The 21,513-nt window shown below is 39.2% G+C and overlaps 1 protein-coding gene across 7 annotated transcripts in view; it reads right to left on the bottom strand.

The window, feature by feature from the left end:
• Positions 1-21,513, bottom strand: part of SLC39A10 (solute carrier family 39 member 10) — a 56,750-nt gene that overhangs the window by 27,266 nt on the left and 7,971 nt on the right. For 3 of the 7 annotated variants that reach the window (XM_072875290.1, XM_072875284.1, XM_072875283.1), the window contains exon 2: positions 11,904-11,971. The exons of 2 other annotated variants lie outside the window; for them this stretch is intronic. In XM_072875290.1, coding sequence (XP_072731391.1) covers positions 11,904-11,942 — 39 coding nt within the window. In that variant the 5' untranslated portion in view covers positions 11,943-11,971. Of the gene's footprint in view, positions 1-241; positions 263-11,903; positions 11,972-15,901; positions 16,049-21,513 lie in introns of those variants that run through there. 2 more of the 7 variants (XM_072875287.1, XM_072875288.1) reach the window with 2 other exon arrangements.

A 21,513-nucleotide genomic window follows, 5' to 3' on the forward strand; every position in this document is an offset into this window, starting at 1 on the left:
ACATGAAAAGGATCTCAAAGCACCTTCCAGAAGCTTTTTCCATTCTCCTTTGAGGAAACAGGTAAGTACAGAATTGTTACTGTGGAGTAGAAAGAAACAGGTTGCAAATCTTTATCTAAGAGTCACTGGACTGAGTCAACCCTCAGATTGTATGATTGTCTGGAAACTCATTCCATAACCTTTAAATAAAGAACATACGCTCTTTCTCACACAGGCTGAGAACCTGGGCTCTGTGACTTACATCATCCCAGAAAGCAGAAACATTCTGGCAGTAAGTAAAGGTACTGGATCAGGAGTATGGCTGGTGACAGATCAAGAGAGCTCCACATTTCTATAGGAATATGCTGATTTTCACCAACTGAGGATTTACAATGTTGAATGTTACTTAAAGTGAAGAGCAGGTTCAGGATCTGGAATAAGCAGTTAAGGTACATGCAAGACAAATGAAACCCCTGGGAGAAAGATGAACTTACATATGCTTGCATTGAAGATGGCAGCAGCAGGTAAGTACATGCAATGTACTGTAATGCTCTAGCAAATTGTTTAGTATCTTTTTAACTTCAGTTTCTCAGTACTGAAAACAGCATCTCAAATTTAAATAAATTCAGTTACTCAAAGGATACTAATTTGGTAGGTCAGACACCTTTTCTCCATTATCTGCCACATAATCATAATATAACTAGAACAAGCAAAGTCAAATTACTGTAATTTAAACAAGCACGATCCAGACTAAAATATCTCTACCAGGAAATTCATGACTAAAGCATGATCATAATCCTTTTCACAGCCTCATGATCTTTTTCATGTGACTGTCTCACACAATACTACTAATACATTACTTTGAAACTTCAGTCATGCATCCCTAATTGTGGTGTTTAGCTTTGAACGGTACCTTTTCTCCATGCCCTAATGGTTAAAATCGTTTGTAATCTATGATCATGATTCATTGCTGAAATACAAGAGCTGAGCATCAGACCAATTTCAAAATCAATTAGATGTCTCACTATTTTCAACTAAAATAGTAATAAACCTAGCACAATATTTTTAATCTTTTATTATATAATCTTCTGTATCTTCTATTGTAACTCTTGGTACAGAACAAAGATGCTTACTTACAAAACAAGCATACCCATCATAAAAAGTCTCAAACAGAACAACTATTAAGAGTTGATTATTTGTTTCTTTTTAAACAAGCTTCATTATTCGCTAGGCAATTATAAATAGCTGTCATCTTTAATCTGTCAGGCAGTATTCGTATGTGTAAAATACCAGAAAGCTGAAGTCTAAATCCTATACATTTCAGTGGCACAGAACTGTATATAGCTGATGTCAATGTAAGAACATTAAGACTCTCGAATCCCTCAAAAGAATATGGAAGGGCAGCCTGAGGACAAGGCTACACCAAAGCTGAAAAAGATTCCAGATATTATTGCTGTTAGCCTTTGCCTTATTTTATTCACTCATTTGATTCTCCGCTGGCTCCCCTCCTTCCCTCCATAGCTCAGTGATGGTCTGGCACCCAAAATGGTGAGACACGAGGGAAAACATCTCCTAGCTATGTGTTGGGTAAGAAACTGCAACACCCGTAGGCCAGAGCTGGAAATAACAGCACCTACTACGTTTTGCTGAACTGCAAACAAGAACGAGACAAGTCTTTCAGGACGCACTCAGGCAGTGGGACAACCCCGCCTAAGTCAAAGTGCAAAGTTAGAACAAACGTGTAACTTTACAGTGGGTAAGATAAATCGTTGTGCCACACCAACTGACATGTCAGAAAACGCACACAGTGCTGCCAGCTGCATCCCCTCCCCTCCTCATTCAGCAATGCAAGCAAATCATTCATACTAAATGCACTACTGATTGCACATCCATATACAAGGTTTTTAAATCAGAGGCTTGAGGTCAAAGTACCTGAGCCGTACATCAGCAAAGAGTTATCTGTTCTGTATGGGAAACTCACAACATCTCTATGCTAAACCATTGTCTGCCTATAATATTTCATCTATTAAACTAAATGCACCTCTGATGAAAGTTGTTTGGGTGTTTTTTACAGCCTTTTTCATTCAATTTCCCTTGGATTCCTGAAACTTCTCCACAGTGCCTACTATTTCAACTGTTCTTCTTTTATAGCATGTTATTTTTGAGAAGACTTCATTTAAAGCCTGAAATACGAACATGATTTTGGGGTACATTTTTGTTTATTTATCACCAACTGCTCCACTGAAACTAGAAAACTAGTTCAATAGTTAGGCTGTACTTAAAACAAGAAACTTTGATTCAAATAATGTAGTCATACAAAATTCAAACTCAATTGAAAGTCACATCTATCATTTTAGTGTTTGCAACTCACATACTATAGCATTTTTTGTTAGTGTACAACACTGACTAGAATATTTTAAGTGCCCAACTTTCTTTCCCCCACCCTTTTTCCTGTCTGCTCCCAGCAATTTTAATAACCTGAAATATTTGTAACATAAATGCACTGGATTTCTCCCCTTCCCATGCCCCTTCCCAAGTTATTTTAGTTTCTCTCCCTTTTTGTTCAACTTTCTTTCCTTGCTTTCTCTAAAGAATGTTCTGCCCTTCTTTTTCTACCTGCAGAAGAGATCTTCGAAAAAGATCTTTGACTCTTCTAAGTAGTTACTCAGCTTGAATGCCACAATGACTAAAGTGCCTTAGCAAGACTTCATGGGCAACCAGAAGTTTCACACCAAACAAAAATACCAAACACATGCTTCAGTGAAGGGAGAACTGAGAAAGACAAAAGGTGTTAAAAATAAAGGCAAGGCAATATTCTTACCAAACTACAATATTCTCTCTGGTCAGCGCTGAAAAGTTAAGCACTCATGTCATTTATTTCTATTAAGAACTGCTCAGAGTAATAGCTCTATGAGAAATGGCAATTTTTTAAAAAGAGAAGAGATAAATATTTCTTGAAATAAGTCTACTGACTACATAAAGACAGTTTTTCTTACAATTCCTGAAAACTAAAATTCTTTCTTATATTGCAGGTATTTACTCCAATGTACATGCAGGAGAGATGCCTGCAGCCCCCCACTACTTCCACTCCAGCAACTGTGCAATATTTCATACTAATATTCAGTTCAAAAAAAAGGCTGGAATCTGAAAATCCAAATGAACCTACTCTTTTTTTCCTAAATTTCAAATTTTTAACAAATGCCAGGATATAAAGTCCTATTAATCTAGCACACATTTTTAAGATTAATGACTTTTAAAAAATTATTAATGTGAAATCAATATATTGCTGTTACTGAAAGACACTTTAAGAAAGCCATAAAAGCATTTAATTAAATAATAATCTCATTTTGTTTTATCAGTCTTAAGCTGACATTAGCTTCTGGATATACAAATAGGAAAACCTGCTACAGATCTAAAAAGTTACAATTAACAATTTCTAACTTTAGTTCTCACCCATCTCCTGTATTTTCTTCCCTCTTCAATTTCAGTGAAACAGGTTTGTGGACTTAAGTAAAACTCATTCATTTGAAGATCTACAGCCCAGTAGGAGGGGCACTTTGTAAGAACAGACCATTAACTAATTGATCCAAGCCATATTTGCTAAGTTAATACCAGATAAGACTTAAATAGTACAGAAAGCATTTATGCATAACTGAACACACCACGAAAACTTTTTAAAAATCTGAAATGTAAAGTATTTGAAATGCCAAATCCCAAGCATACTAGAAAATGATCCTAAACTAATACGGTAGCAATCTACTAGCTCAGTTATCCAGAAAGGGGATTTATTTTATTTTGAATGGAAAAAAACTGGACAGCCTTCTTCAAAAGGAGAGTTATTTCTAAGAAATTGCTGAGTACAGGATCCTTCTCAGAGCTCAAAAGAATATAAAAACATCAAAACAGTTGGAAGTTCTGTAAGTATTAGTTCTGCTTACCAAGAATGAATTTTAAGTCTTTCATATATAAACTGTATGTAGTCCATAAAACATCTATTAATGCACAAAATTTATAAGGGAGCTTGTTTGATTTTGTGCCAATATTCTACTGTTCAATTAGGTCCTATTAAGATACCAGTGATTGTACGAATGAAATACTTGAAAAGATGAACCAGTTACACCTGCATTTTAATATTTTATTTTTCTACTGAAAGTAAGAAAATGTTTTTGTAGAACTAAGGCTGAAGTTCAACAAATATTTTAAGATGGTGTTGCACTTGAAGCAGCGGTCCTGCCCTCCCCCACTGCTTCATTCATTCATTCCCATTCCCACAAAACCATTTTTGTATACCAGCACATTTGTTTGCTGATCTGTTCACTGTGCAGCTGTACAACTAGATTCTGCTGAAAAATAGCCTAGAAAAAGAAAAAAAAGATTATTTTCAAGACAGATTACTTTTCCTATCTGGCTCACTGTGCAGCTGCACAAACACCACAGTCCACTCAAAAAACAGCAACTGTGCTTTTGGTGGCAACACCAGCTTAGATTTGGTTGATCTGCAGCCTAACAGAGTCTTTTGGCTACAGCACAAAATAAAACAACTGGCCACCTCAAAATGTACTCAAACAACATTGAAAAAACAGCAGTGGACAATCTTCCTATAGAAAGCCATTTGAGAATAATTTCTCCAATTTTCCCTTCAACACAGAATATAATAATGTTTGCAATAAAGTCTTAAAACCAGTTGCAGTATTTTTATTCTTCCTATAACACAAACCACTATACCTATTTCATCCTTGCGCTATGTTAAAATACTTGCAGTATGTTAAAAGGCATTAAAGGCGTATCTTTGATATGTGTTTAATTCCTACACTATTACAATAAAACCCCTTCTATCACAGTTACAATCCAAAAAGGAATTATGCATGTCTACTATTAAGCCAGTAACTTCTCTCACTTTTTTTAAAAAATTAAATAATAATTTACAAAAGCTATAAAGTATAGAAGTCCATTGAAAAATGGGACTAAGGCATGTTTCTTTTACATATGCTATGCCAAATTAGTGCCTGGCAGATTATGATTATTATTAAAGTCCATTTCTAGAATTTAGAGGTTGCAAAGTTTTTACTTGACAACACATACCATTGTTTCAAATCTGTATTTTTAAATAGGAGATTTAATTAATGAACCACCGTCACAGACTTTTGTAAGGTCCCCTGTCAACAGGCCATTCAAATTCTTCTCAGCAAATTCATTCTGTCAGAGTACAAACCAAGAGAACTACTACTCTTCTTAGGCAAGAACACAGCCTTCTTTTCCTATAGGTGTAAAGAAAATTTGGAAGACAACAGGAAACTGCTGGAACCACTCACGTCTTGAGTTAGTGGGCTCCCAAAGCTGTTTTTGTTCAATAATTGTGGGAGACAAAAGTGTTCATAAAGACATCTCGGCAGATTCAGAAGTAACACTTAACCAGTCTGACATGTGACATAAAATAGTCGTACACATTTCAACAGGCAGATCCACCAAGAAAATGCCCAGCTGAACCAAATGTGTAATTTCCATCACATTCCAAGTAAGACCTCAACAGAAGTCATGACATTGCCTAGCTCTTATTTATTTTAGCCAAGATTATTGTTAGGATCTACATGGCTACCCATTACAAGTCTGTGTGATGATCGAGGCAACCATTTAAACTGATATAAATACTGACTGGCTTCAAAAATCACTCACCATGAACTACTAACCTTGCTTAACAAGGTATTAAAGCAACTTTAAAGGGACACAACTTTAAAACGAATGAATGAAAATGTAGTATTTAATACCCAATATTACTCTTACTGCAAGATTAGAGACAGAAAACAGGAAAGGAAGCAGAATCCTTGGAGCCTTAATCTAAAATGCAAGCAGAGATGTCTTCTTAGCCAATCAAATCAAAAATATGCATGGGCTAAAACTGAAATCTTAAAAATACTGTTATGTATATGTACTTCTCTGTGTCCACCACCTTGCAAGTGGAGGTACATTCTAACAGCAGACAAGCAAGGACAGATACTATGGAAAGTGAGACTGTGTTACCAGTTTTTCTAAAACTACATAAAAATTCAATATACCTAACCTAGACTATGTTGTGTAGCATTATAATTTGATCTAATACCAGTTCCTGGCTTTTACAGTAACTATAATTCGGGACATTCTTCTTCTAGTACCTCTCCTGAAATATAGCTACTCCCCTATCATTTTCCTTGAGTGTCACCATGTCTTCTTCCTTTCATTATAATTTTAGTTATAAGGATTTTCTGGACTAACTCCTGATTTGATTCAATACTATTGTGGTCACCATCCTTCGCAGTGGGATCACTAGGACATTAATTTTTCCTGTGTCACTCCTTGGATCATTGACATCTTTCATCTTCATTGATTATTGTTTTCCCTTGCTATTGGGGCTTTCTTTATTTTACATGATTCTATTACTTCTCAAGTCTCTGTGTAATTTCTATAATCCATTTCTGTAAAGAAAGAACACTTTTTATCAGGAACCCACTACTTTGATACATCCTCCCAATTACCTGAAACCTGTTAATAGTTAGTTAATAAGCAAGTGAACCAACCTCTTGTGATTTTTTCAGTATTAAAATTTAAAATTGTTTCTACTGTCAACCTATGGTACAAGTAACAGTTTAAAAAAAAAAAGGAGCTACTTGCCATCTCGAACCTTTAACACAAGTGATAAGTGCATCTCAAAACAAACCCAGTATTTTGGAAGAACAAGACCATCCTGACTAATCAAGAGGCACATTCCACAAAAGGTGGTGTAAAATATTTGTAGGTTTTCTCTTTTTGACAAACAGAAATGGTTTGGCAGCCTACCACTGAAATTATGGGTTATCAAATTTCTCTCAGAAAGATGTTTTACGCTCTTTGGCAGCGATAGCTGAAACCAAATGAAAACTGGACTCTAAGATCAAAGGGTCAATAGTAGGTTGTGACCATTATTTCACAGGTTCAACTTGAAAAATTTTTAAGATTCACAAAATGTAAACATGACTTTCTGTAACAAATGCTTTATTATTCCACGGACAGTGGAGTCAACAGTTTCTATTAAAAATATCCTCCCTCCTTCCCTCTCCTCTTGCTACGGTAATTGACAGTACATCACCCCCTTCCAGAGTCTGCTGAGCACATCATAGTCATATTACAAAATACTTGACTGTGATCATATTAAAGCTATCCAAAATAAAGGCATTATGTGATCAGGGTTGCAGATCTTTTCTACAAAATCAAGCCAATTAAAACTACTGTGTTTCAAATTACGTGTTTAACTAACAGACTACAAAACAGACTTGTGGTAGAAGATGGCTTAAACCACCAGGGTAAACTGACAGAAATCTATCAAACTGCTACACATCAGCAAAATAAAATCTACTGGAAGAACCAGTTAAGAATTAAGACAGTTACAGTCCATCTACACCTACAAATGTATTTTGTTTTTAACATCTAAAATAGCTCAGTTTAAAATATCATTAAACATAAACAGTATGAGATTTTAATCCTGAGAACAGACAAACTTTTGATTCCTATGACCCACAGCTGAAGATACCTAAACATTTGTGGGCTGTTAAAAAGAGTCTGAGGCTTTACCTTTCTTATTTCTAGATGCACAACAGTTTCTTGTGAGTCCTCTGATCCTCTTCATAGTCATTGAAGTTTTTATGGTATTTAGTCACTAGAATAATATGCCGTCTCCTAGCAGGTCACCTCATTGCCAGGTTAAGAAGTTGAAATACTTCAATAAATAAGTTAACTATTTGGCACTCAAACCTATATTTGGCATCCATATATAGCTAATGCTACACCACAGTCCCTGATCAGAGGGAAATCTCATAACTTGATGCCTGAATAATAAAGGTTGAAATACCTTTTTTTAGAAATTTGGCAAGGCTAACAATGTATCTTATCTTTGGCCAACATAACTGTATCCTCAAAGCAAAGCACAACAAATAAGCAAAAATACTAAAAAGTATTTTCCTGTCCGATAAGCCAAGTTCACTATTTATAAATTTCTGATTAAACTACATGTACTTTCTAGTATTCAGCTTTAACTTTTATAATGTAAATGTAACATTGAAAAAGTATATTACTGGTAATAGGACTGTGAGGTAGAAATGTTAAGGATCACGCTTTACTTATTGTCAAGAAACATAAAACCAAAGCAAACCATAACTGCATGTACAGAACAGAAAACAGCACAGCACATGAGGTATAATTTCAGTACTTCACTATTATTCAATCACTGCTTGGAACCACTGCATGACATATTTGATAAGATATGGGCAAAAATTCAGCAAAAAATGTATTTTTTCATCGTTAAAATACATTCCTTTTATTTGAAGAACAATGTACTCCTCTCAATGTTTCACTTCGGGAATATTTGGTTTATGAAATGTAATTAATCCTTCGCCTTTCCTGTCCACATTCTGAATTTATTGTTAACAATTAAGCTACAGTAAGAGAGAAAATTCCAGTAAATGAATTTATTTGTAGAAACTCTCAGAATTTTCCCTAAAGAAGTGACAATTTGCCTTTTTCAATTTTATTACTATTTTAAGAACTCAACAACAGTATGTTTTCTTATTCCAAAACACCACTTTGATTTGTCCATAGTCCAATTAACAAAAAAACCCATTAAAATCTTAAATCCATACATTTTTAAGGGGTTCTTGGCTTAAACTATACTACAGTTAAATTATGAGAGGTGTTCCTATGCATCAAAGGCTGAAAAGTACCATAATAATACACTCTTTCATTAGACAAATGCAGCCACTTAGCACTGACAAAACAGCAGTTTCTATGGGGAATACAAAACAAAGTTTGGTCTTCAAAGACAGTGGAAGTATTTTTACATCACCTAGCATAACTGTTTACTGCAATTAATTTGAACCACAAAGTTTGATACATAGAAAACAGAAGTAAGTAATAATAATTTGCTATAGTTGCTGCATTCTTATTTAAACATCTCATTGTAATCCATTCAAGACTCAGCATAAAACCCTCACATTCTTCTCCCTACTATTGAACACACATAGTTAGCAATAGCCTGCATGACAATTTTTGCCCAGAGCCACTAAAAATGAACTTCTGCTGGGACTCCATACCTTATTTTGCAAGATGCAGATGCATAAATTTAGACTACATGCTTTACAAAACTCAATCTCTTACCTGTAGTACAAAGACAGTAACTGTGTAAAAAATGAGTTTTAGCATGGGAGGCAATTTAGGCTGTTTTTCTTTGATAACATGCAAACAAAATAAAAGTCTAGAATATATTACAAGCATTAAGAAATTAGCTATGGGAATTTTACAATAAAAAGCTAAATTTTGCATATATATCCTGTTGGCAACTACTGTATATTTACTGAATATATGGTACAAGTCTTGAGAGCAACTGGACAATTCAAGCACTGTTAATATAACACAATGCCTCTGCTAGACAGTTGCCTCAATATGCACTTCAGAACAGGAATAATGGAAATGCTATCCTGTTTATGTATCATATCAGACATCAAATAAATGTGAATATTTTATTTTTAGCATAAAAATGTAGCAATGCCCGGTTACCACATTAGTTGGACTGCAAGCCAAGTGGTGTATTTCTTAAGTTTTAACGTAAGCTAGCACAATTTAGAATTGTACTTTTAGGCTGAGATATTGTCTTCTATAGACAGACATTCAGGTCAGCAATAAGTAAAATGCTTCTATGTTCTGCAAACAGAACTAGCCAATAAATATGGCCTAAATGATACTGTTTGCATTTCATGGAGTGAGAGTACTTATCAAGGTAGTGGAGCCCTGATGAAAAGAGGTTTCTTTACAGGAGTGGATTACAGAAATTCCATAGAGCCTTGAGAAGTAATATAATCATCAGTTAAAACACAGAGCACGATATTCCACTTAACAGTAAAGAAGCTGTTCTGGACTGAATGAAGTAGTGCCTAGAGTGGCAAAATAAGACTTAGTCAGACTTAGATGCATACCTGCTCACTATTCCCCCTTATAGGAAACACTCAGTTGTGCAAGGTGAGTTAAACTCAACTTTCAGTTGTACAAATGACATATGGTTATTATCATGAACAACCTTAGAACCAGTCATCCTGGGATACAGTGCTACTCAGTCCCACTTAAAATGCAAATCAATATTAACAAAGATATAAATACTACTCAAAAAAAATCCACATCAAGAATCACATTGAGTAACACCTAATCGAGGAGACTATCTTGGAGGTTACATATATTTTTCCTTTGTTTTGCTTTGATACTCCAACCTAAGTATGGCTGCACACTCATCAATTAGCTTGGTTAAAAGAGGAACTATTTATAGACATCCGATCACCAGCTGTAAATCAATTATCATTTACAGTTATCCTTCAGCATTCAAGGTATTATTTTTGTCCATTCCATTAATAATCATCACACTGCAGTAATAAAAATTCAGCTGTAATAAAAATGCACAAAAATCACTTTATGAATGTGGTACAAGTCAGGTAATCTTGAGATATCTATCTTTAAATATAAACTGTATGACAGCACCTATCTGGAATCATGTTTTATTATAGTGGTCTTTACTAGGAGCGGTGACTGGAAACTATTTCTAAAGCATTTATAACATACACGCAGAAACACTGCACAAAGTCTCTGTTGAGGAGTATAATTTTATGCAAATCCTGCATCTTGCATAAAACTTCCTTTGTACACTCTTAATCTGAAGCATTTTTTATCTCACGTATGCATTTTATCTTACAAAAAGACTAACCACAGGAATACTTTTAAAGGACTTCATCTGATTAATGAGTTTCAGACATGATCAGAGTTACTCATTAACTTCTAGTACTATGCAGACTATCTCAATTCTAGATTGATTTAGCTATCTAATATCAATTACTACAAAAGCACCAAATCGAATGCTTACAGAATACAATTTTCTGTACAGAAACAGTTCAGAAGCTACAGAGCTCTTAACTCCTCCCTAGTTAATATTCCACATTTTGTACATACTTGATACTTTAATACCGAGATGATGTGACTGTCAACACAGAAGAAAAAGAGGGGGAGGTTTCTATAGCAAACTTCATCATAAGACTACAGATACATTCCTCACAAGTGAAAACGAGATTTCTCTTAGGACTGCTCTTCAAAAAAAACAAAAAAAAACCAAACCCAACCAAACCCGAATAAACAGAAGCAAACTGATCCACAGCTTGCTAGGTTCATTTTGCTGATGTTCAAGCTCTGTTCAGGAATATTTCTTACTCTGTTCATGTTGTTCACAGAGCAGCAGTAACTGACAGATATACCCATATTCAGACACACATTCAGCTCTCCAATAGACAATGCAGTATAAATCTGTAATAGGTCCATCTGTTTCAGTAGCAGTCTAATTTTGCATTAGTAAAACCAGCAGATTTTCTTCACTCTCATCCTACTGCTTTGGCAAGCAGCAAGCTATAGAAAAGGTGATAGCCAGATGAGAATGAAACTCCTAGGTCATCAGCAGCTGAGAGAGAAAAGTCAACAGCTGAGTCATTCCTCCTCTGCAGCAACAAAGAAGTCAGAAAATGGAAATAGAGAAGATGAGGCAGCACAACGTGACACCTAGAAGATGAAAACATTTCCAGTGTAATGAACGGTGTCCCCCAGCATGGGTACAACACCCTACATATAATTTCAACATCCCTTCTTCTCATAAGCTTTTGAGACCGACATCAGGAAACCATCATCTTCCCAGTCTTTTATGCTGGCTTCCAGCTTTTTGGGGATTAAAACCTGTACAGGGTTTGGATTATCACAAGAGGTAACAAAACACAAGTGACTTCAAACAATTATTTTTAAACTTCTTTACTTTCTATTACATCAAAAAAACTGAGGAAATGGCACTGATGCAATAGCACATAAAATATTATGAACAGGTGGACTGATGTAGCGCATACCTTTCTTTCCTTTAGGAGATTACAATGCAGGCAGGACATGGTTCCAGCATTTCAATCAGTTTTTGAAACTTAAAAACAAAATTTGTTTTTATTAGCTTTGTCCAATGGGTACACATTTCCTTACCAGACATTATTAGATATATTTCAAATAATATCTCAGTTGCAATTTAAGAATGACCTAAAAATAATCTAAATTATTTCTGCACCAGGTATTACTTCAAGCCTTTATCAGCAAGCTAAAATTACTAGTTCTCATGTAAGATAACTTCAGTAGCCCACCCCCAAAGATGAATACTTTTCATATGATAAAATTGTTTTAAATAATTGCTCTCTAAATTAAGTTGGACTCCCACAGAAAAACAGGAAGTTATACTGATTTTCTTCACATTAGAACAGAAATTGCTTCCTGAAGGGCATAAATTCTTAGTATTCACAGAACTCTCCGGGCACCTAAAGCTCAGTTCTGTGAAAAGCATTCTTACACAGGAGCAGAACTGTGATTAAGCTTTCCTTCTTTGAAACTTCTACTGACATTTTAAAATGCATTAAGAAAAAAGTCAGGGTATGTTCATTTGACAATTCTGAAAACATGCTATAGAATAGCAAATGTTCTGACAGTTCATAGTCAGACTGTGAAGAAAATGGAATGAGGTTTTCTTGTTCTGGTATCATTTTCATTGTTGAAACATGCAGTTATGTCTGTCCATCCCCGATTCTGTAGAATGGTTTGTGAAGATGCCACGATCTTCCCACTAAGTTTCACCACAGTTAAGGACTGAATCTTAACTTACAGGAAAACTTTCATCGTGTTTAGCTTTTAAGTAGCTTGTGTAATTTTAGTTCAGTAATTCCATCTGATGAAAACACGTAACTGTTTCCATATCCAGACTGATTTATCAAATGCCCGTCACATGTTCAAATAAACTTTGACTTCTGTAAAAACTGTGACAGAGGCAGGAATAACAAAGCTATTACAATAGGCACAATCATGATCAAACAACATTAAAACTGCACAGCCAAAGCAAACAAGTCCAAACATACTTCCTTTGGGTCTATACACACCCAAGCTTGAAGTCCATGTGATCTGGGCACTACATGAAGTTTCTACCTACTTGAATCAGCCCTTGCTTTGCAGAAAATGTATTATGAATAAAGTACCTAAATCACAGTTGCTTGACTTAGTGAAGACCACAAAGTAAATCTATGCCAGGTTTGGATATATTCATTTTTCCATGTGCATACATTTATCTTATTTATGCAAGTCAACTACACAAGAAGTATGCATCTTACCAAGGTTTCCTACTGAATATTCAAAAGGAATGGTTTATTAACATATAACGCCTAAGTACCACATGCACTCAATACTCTCCTGCTGACTTTTCACGATACAACTCTAGAAGATGGTTATTGTTACGATGTCACATAAATCTTAATGTGAGATCACCAATTAAAAAGGAGTATTTCCAAGCACTGTAGTAGACGAAGGTCAGCACCAGGATCCGTGCTTTTTCATGTAAAGCGGACTTTCTGGAACATGCCTGAATTACCCTGATGATCCAATTTCACTTTTTTTTTTTTAAATGGGATAAACAAATGTTAAGACAGCTAAGCTTGTGAGCATATTTGCACCATTTTAAACCACAACTTTTCTGTAATTGCACACTTTATGACTGTTTGGATACATACTCCAAACTTAGTACCTGTTTTTTATTTAAGCCAACCTGGAAAGTACAAAGACCTACATGAAAGCAAGGAATATTAATTAAAACAAACCTCATAGTTTTGGAGAATTTTTTTTACGTAGGCAGAATCTCCTTTCATGTTGCCTATTCCAGATAGGCAGTTGTGTACAATCCTTCTATATCCACCTTCTGTGGACACTAAGGCACATTCCCATATGGGACTGCCACCATTAATCTCATAAAACACAATTAATTCACAGTCTACATACACACCTTACTCTCTTTTGGAAGTAGATTACACGGTTACATCCTTTTTTGCCTCAAAAGTATGTAAGTGTTAAAACAGTTTAAAAAGAAGCGCTGCAGGACAATACCACCAATTCTATTTTAACAGTTGTTTTAGAACAAAATTCTAGTTAGGAAAGTCTACAGTCACACTGGACTCAATGTTCTCAGGAACCACATAACTTTTTCACGTAATTTTCTTCCATTATCATACCAGAGTATTAGCCTCAGAAGTAACCATGAGTAAGTGTAATTCTTGGAGTCAAGCAGCCCACACAGTCCACACAGAATACCTATTCCCCTACGCTTCTAATGGAAAGCACATTCTTAAGTAAAGGAAAATCGAAGTGCTTTCTCTGTTAAAATAGAACTTTCATAACCTAATAGGATACCTATTTTGTACAGTAGTTTTCTATTTTTGTGTCATTGCATCAGTTACTACTACCCTAAGGGACACTAGAACATACCAGTTGGAACACCCCAGGAATTACTTTTGTTAACTAGACGCAATTGCTTCCACATTTCTGAAAACTAACCAGGCCTTCCAGTGTGCATTTCCCAATGCTGTATCAGGCTTCACATACCACAGGTTCCCTCAGTATTACAGTATAACATCCTATCTTAATAAAAAAATTGTGATTGTACTTAAAGACATGAGTGCTCAGAGTGCTAGAAACCAGAATTATTTCTAACTCGGGCAACTCTTGCTCAGAGGCAAGAGTTTAACAGCTAGCAGGTACGAACACTCCTACAGAAGCCCCCCAAAAAAGACAACGATAACTAAAGATTTCAAAGAGTGATTTTATTCCAAAGTTTCAACGTTAAGTATGTTTCCAAAGGATGCAGCATAAGCAGTAGGAACAGCTGAGAACAGTATATCAATTCCTTTCACTCATTATTTCTGTGTACAGTATGCTACAGCCAGTGCCAAGATCTCCTAACCCTCTCTTACCTTTAAGGTTTTGTGCAGGTTACAGCCCAAGTACAATTTCTGCAGCTCTTAACGCTAACTAGGGACTTCAAGGCAAGCAAGATTTAATCGCGCGGCTCGTTCATCATCCGCGATCACCACGCTGCCCCCAAACAAATATGGCAAAATACTACGAGAGTCCTCCCCGGACACACCACCGAAGCTCACCCTCCCGCACACCTCCCGTACGCGTCTTTCCTTGCAGCACCCTCTGCGAAACGGGAACGGAAACCCCCTTCCACCTACACTCGCGGCCTCCACGTGGCCGCGCAGAGACGGCTCCGCGGGGCTGGGGCACTCCCAAGCCGCACTCGGAGCAGGAAGGGGGCGAGAGGGACATGGAAAAGCAGACGGCAAGGAGCGCTACGTGCAAAGCAGACCCGCGAGGCGACAGACGCCTCCCCGAGCAGAGCCCAGCCCGCAGCGGGCCGGGCCGGGCCGGGCCAGGCCGCCCGCCGCGCCGGCCTCGCGCGCTCTCAGCTCGCAGCGGGAGCCCGCGGCGCCCTCCACCCAACGGCCGCATCCTGCCGCCCCCCGCCTTCTCTCTCCGCCCAGAACGGCCGGGGCAGCTACAGCCCGGCAGCGGCCACCACGTCCCAGTCCCCTCGCTGAAGGAGAGGGGGACGGGGAGGATTTACCTGCCGCATGGTCGACTCAAGAGCAGGAGGCGGAAGAAAGGGGGTGGGGGATGCGCCAGGGCCGCGGCGGCGCCTCGTGCTCCGCCGCCTCGGGGAGGGAGACTGGGCACGGCCACCCCCAACCGCCGCCCCCCCGACCCCCGCCGGCCCCCCTCGCCCACCCGCGCGGCCCCAGGCCCGCCGGCGGGTCTCGTCGCCGCCACGTGATGAGGCGGCCGCGCCGCCGTGTCCCCCGCATGCCGCTCCGCATCCCGGGGAAGGTGGTGTCCGTTACTGCCGATCGTCACCGGCTCCTTCTCCTCGTCCGCAACCCCTACGGCCCCCCCACGCCCCCGCCGCCAGCCCGGGGCCGGCCGCCACCCTCACCGCAGCGCCGGCCGGTTGTGGGGGAGGGAATGTAAACAAATGGGGTTTTATAGCTACCTCACTCGAGTGCCGTGTGCATCTCCCTCTCCGCTCGGTACCAAACCGCCGCGGCGCCTCCTCCTCCTCCTCCTGCAGCCGCCGCCGATACGCTATTCACCAACCACGGCTACGCCAAGCCCCGGCGCGCTCTCCACACTCGCCCCTACGCACCATGCGGATCGGACTACACACGCGTCCCCGCAGCCCGCTTTACCCAATGCGGAGCCATTTCCTCCCCCCCCGCCCCCCGCCGCTTCGCTCCCCCCTCCCCTGCTCCACCACAGACTACGAAAATGGCGTAGCGAGTGCCTGCCCCCCCTCCCCTCCCTGCGGCGGCTTGCGCTCATCACTCAAGCGATGGGGGCCGGGAGGCGGCCGGGGCAGGAAGCGGGGCGCGGCCCCGGGGCAGGAGGGCGGCCGCCCCAGGCGTGGGGCAGCGCCGGCGGCAGCTGTGCCGCCTGCGCCATCGCCTCTAGCCAGGGCTCGCGCCAGGCGCTGCCGCGATGTCGGCTGTCGCGCAGCGGCCGCGGGGCCCGGGCGAGCCCCCGGCCAAGAGCCTTGCGGTCCCGCGGGCGGGAGGCGGTGGGGGGGGGGGGGTAAGCGGAGCCGCCGCCCGTGCCCCGGCGGGAGGGCGGGCGGCGGCGCCGTTGGCCGCTCGGGCGGAGGGCGGCCTGGGCCGCTGCCCCGGCGGCGCACGGCCGGGCGCTCGGCGCAGAGCCGGGCCTGCCGCCGGAGTCGGGGCCGGGCCTTCGCGGCCGCGTCTGCAGGCGCGGAGCTGTCTGGGCTCCCGCTGGCATGGGGAGAATGGGTCTTCAGGAGTAAAGGGGTATGTCATGGGTAGAGCTCGGCTTTCGTACCGAGATACCTTTCCGAGAACGGGATGCGCGTTACCCCCCATTTATTTAACTCTAGAAAATGCCGTCAGGCTTACTCATGAAATAAAAGCAAAACCTGTTTATCTAGATGATAAACATGTCCCCTCTTCGGGGTCAGGCCCCTCATCACGATACATTTGATTTGCAGATAACAGCTAGAGAACTCAAAAAAGTAATACCTTCTGTAAATTAAAACCTTTACTAGAACACTGAGGATCAGTTGGTTTATAACATAAGACCTACGTAATATATAGGAGTCCTTCACCTCAAATAGTATTTTAAAATAAACCAGCTTATTTTGTAATGGTTATTTATAGAAAGTATGTTCAAAGGCTGAAGTGCTGTTGTAGGAACATTTCAAATAACTTTTGGGCCGTTTCAGTTTTCTTTAAGAAATTTGCATACAATTTTCACCACATTTTCCTCCAAAAATAACTGATGTTTCCAGAGCAGGCTTCAATCTACAAGCAAACCAAGCTCCCCCCTATTTATTAAGGAGGCATGCATTTTTCTTTTAGACTCTTGTATTACTGAATTGAACTAATTCACCTAATCCTTTCTAAACGTGTCCCTTTGTTAAACCAGATCATTCACACCAGCACTACCCTAAGTCTGGCCTGCCAGAGCCAGAATCCAATCCTATCCGTGGTCCTATCTCAATCCAAGCCTTACCCTATGGTTATCTACCCCGATAGCCTCCCAAAGTAATTATGTGAATTTTTGCTTGGTGACATATCAGTAGAAAACAAAACCCGTTTAAAATACTAAAACTGCAAAGCATTAATAGTGTTTGTTTAGAAACCAAAAGAAAGTTGGTATCTGTAAGACTCAAAAGACCATGTAAGCATAAAACTGAAGTCACAGCACAAAAGAAAACCAGAGTAAACTTTTCTAGAAAAGATGAATATTCATTATAATGCAGATAATGTAACAAACTGATAAAGACATGTAGACCTATCAAACAGTTCTGGACCTAAGACCACATCAACTTTGTGTGTTATGCTACACCAGTCTTTTGGTATGTGATGCTGAATCTTTACTGAACTTTTCCAATTACTCTTTTTTTCCATCATTTTCATATCCCAGTGACAGACTTTCTAATTTCAAGTCTCCTCCAACACCTTTTTCTCTCTTTAGTATTTATTTTGAGGGGAAAAAATAACATCTATATTCCTTCCCTTGTTTTTTTTCCAAATATCTTACTGAATCAATCACTAGAATACAAACCATGTTAGTCCAAAAATTTGACAACCTCTGCTCAGGTCAAGTTTTAGGGACTGTTAAAGTGATTATCAGGTCCTATACCAAACTGTTGCACAAGATCATTTGTACGATTTGAATGATTTCTGCCTCAAAGCAGGTCCTTTATCTCTCAGAATTTTTGTACAACATATAAAATACAGATCTGATTCTGACATTGGTCATTAGACACCTACCACAATATTCACTGTCGATAACTAGGCGTGACTGATTTGTGTTGCTGTCTGGTCTAGAAAGAAAACTACTGAGTGCAAAGAATGTAAAAAATGTGAAGTTTTTTTATCTTCTTCCTTCAGAGTTTATTCTGAGTGAATTGTACAAGGTAATAAAATAGAGCATATGGGGTTTGTTAGCTTGTCTGAGGAAAATTCAAATAATGTAAAAATCTCATAAAAAAACAAAATCAAGAACTCCAGTAAGAGCACTACAATGGATGAATTGAAATGAAGATGTTTAATACAGAAAGGTCCTTTAAAATTTCAGGACTGATTGATTTTGTACTAGTTTTACTGTAGTGAGAAAACTTAGAAACTTTAGGTAGGTGGGCAAGAAAGCTTTTCTGAGGGCAACTTTGCTTTATTGTGGAGGTACTGATGCTACATAGCTACTTTCCAGAGATTCACCCAAACAAGCTATACCGATAAAAAAATTCTATATTACAGAATCACAGAATCGTATAGGTTGGAAAAGACTTTTAAGATCATCAAGTCCAACCGTAAACCTAACACTCCCAAGACCACCACTACACCATGTCCCTAAGCACCTCATCCAAACGTCTTTTAAATACTTCCAGGGATGGTGACTCCACCACTTCACTAGGAAGCCCCTTCCAAGGCTTGATAACCCTTTCAGCGAAGTAAAATTTCCTAATATCCAGTCTAAACCTCTCCTGGCAGAACTTGAGGCCATTTCCTCTCGTCCTATCACTTGTTACCTGGGAGAAGAGACCGACCCTCACCTCTCTACAATTAGTGGCTTCTCTATGCAGAAGTCCTCCTCTCCAGCTTTTACACGCTCTAACATATATCTGTGTATTTTAAAGCCAGAAGGGACCATTAGTAGGCCTGCCAGCACTACAAGATAGAGTATCCTTTCCTGTTAAGAAATTAGAGTCTCATTTTTATTTTGAGTTAGGCTATCACCTTCCCAGTTAGTCTGCTGATGTCTTTCTCTTGATACATGGAAAAGCTTGTTTGTATCTAGAATATTTTCCCTATGTTTGTACATTGTATCTTGCACTTAGGTTATTTCTCCCTAGTTTTAACCATATGTTTTAGTACAAGAACTGCCTGCACATCAATACTTAAGAAAAGAAAGCATGAGTTTCTATACCTCAGCTTCAGAAACCCAGAACAGAAAGTATTAAATCGGGCATTACTATGAAAAGCATGCAGCTGAGAAGTATGCTTCCCTGTAAAGTATGTGGAACAACTTTCTATGCTGCAGGGCAACTGGTACAACAGAGCAGGGTAGCCAGCACTGCAAGAGCGCTGATAGCTTGAGATAACACAAAGGGACTCAACAAATCCAGTTTGGCTGTTCAAGCTTCCAACAGAACATTGCTATACTTTTAAACAGAACTCTCTTTTTTTTTCCTCTCTCCTTTCACAGGGCACTTACTTTTTGAGTAACACTGCTTGGTACATGCTTGTACATTGGGCTGCAGGAAGGGAATACATCCTATCAAGTAACATAGAAGGGCTTGGGGTATAATACTGCAAAAGCAGATTGTGGCTCCTAGCAGGGCTCGTCTCAAGATGGGGTCCTGTCTAGAGGCACATCTCCAGCTCTAGTACAGTGCTATGACCTCTTTCCAGCACCCCATGGACCTGATGCATTTGCTCAGCCGACCCTCATTTAGAGAGCAGCAGAAGACAACAAAGGAAGAGACAGGATATAGTGTTGTGCTTCAGTTGTGAGATGCAGGCCTAAAGAGAAGACGTGTGAGATTGCACAGAGTTTGACAGACCTCATGTGCTGATTTCTCTTCCTGTCCTCCCTTGTAATAACCCAATTGCATGTGGGGGATAGAAGGTTGACAAATATACGTATACACAAAAGTAGTTTGTTTAGAAGCAAGTTTTTCCTCGCTATTAATTTACCCCCTAAAGCACAAGTCTCTGGCAAATTCAACTTTTTTGGTTGAAGAACCCAACTTAATTTTCTTACTTTTGAAATATTGATGTCTCAGGAAAAAGCCAAGATGATGGCTTGAAACATCAATTTCCTCCTTTATTTGAAATCATCTTGTCCAAAGATTTAATCAGAATTTAGGGCAGTTTGAATGCCAACATAGCTGGGTTTGTGGTGCATACGTTACATGTATGTTTTCTTTCTGGTTCTTTAAAATGTTTTTCTAGCTTCTGTCCTTGCCTTTCATTCATTCTAAGAGCCTGAATCAAAGTCAGAAATGCCATTTCTTACTTGACAATGGCCAACAAGTATTATTCAGCTTACTAAAGAGATTAATGGAGACTGCAAGTGGCAGAATTAACCTCGAGGAGGTAGAGAATGGCTAACAGGGCACAGCTATTGTCGATGCCGACTTACCAAGCAGAGAGATTTTACCAAATTCCTTAGGAGTGAAAGAGCTTTACTACAGGAGGCTTTGCTCAGAAGTACACTAACAAGAGCTGCTGAAGTGAAATATCAGGAAATCATATAGAAGACATTTTCTTTCCTCATTACATAATTTCCTAATCAGGATCTCAACATATGACCTGTTGACAGTTGTCTCTTCTGCTTTGAATTTACCGATGTACTTACTATATAACCCTATGTGGTTAGTTGTATTGTACAGATTTACTTGTACCTTCACTATTTGCTATAGGGGTTTGATATTCCCAGGCTATATAAGAGGGCACTGAGATGGGATGCTGAAGCAGCAAAAACTTTGCTTATGGCAAGGACGTAAGTGAAGGTATTTAAGCATCAGGGTGAGCTTAAGTATCGCTACAAGCACGTAGTGATTCTGTGATTAACGCTCATGCTTGGAAACAAGCAGTCATGTCCTCTGGGGGATTTCAGTGCCTCAGGACTATTTGGCTTGTTTGCCATGAATTTAAAGCCCGAGTTTGTTTAACTCCAAGGCCGCATATAAACATGGTACTTTTAGTAGAGACTATATATGCTTTTTTCATATTCCTGCTAAACTGGGTGATCTTGTTTAAGTCTTTGCTTAGCAGATTTGTTTAGTTAGTTCTAATTGGTTTCAATGGTATAAATTCCAATGATAATTCAAAGTAGATCTGACTAGTTTTGCACCAACTAGAAAGTATAATTTGAAAGTTTCTTTACTCATAAGATGGGACAAAAAGGGGAATCAATCTGAGCTTTTTTGTGTTTTTGGAGGGTTTTTTTTGTTTGTTTTGTTTGTTTGTTTGTTTTCTTTTTTAAAACAATTCTTGCCCTTCTTCTCTTACAACAACATGTACATACTCCCCTGTTTGGACAGTATATATACATGCATGGGCATATGTGTGGGTTTTGAAGCAA

The sequence above is a fragment of the Ciconia boyciana genome, chromosome 10 (assembly GCF_034638445.1).
Source record: "Ciconia boyciana chromosome 10, ASM3463844v1, whole genome shotgun sequence".
Taxonomy (NCBI): domain Eukaryota; kingdom Metazoa; phylum Chordata; class Aves; order Ciconiiformes; family Ciconiidae; genus Ciconia; species Ciconia boyciana.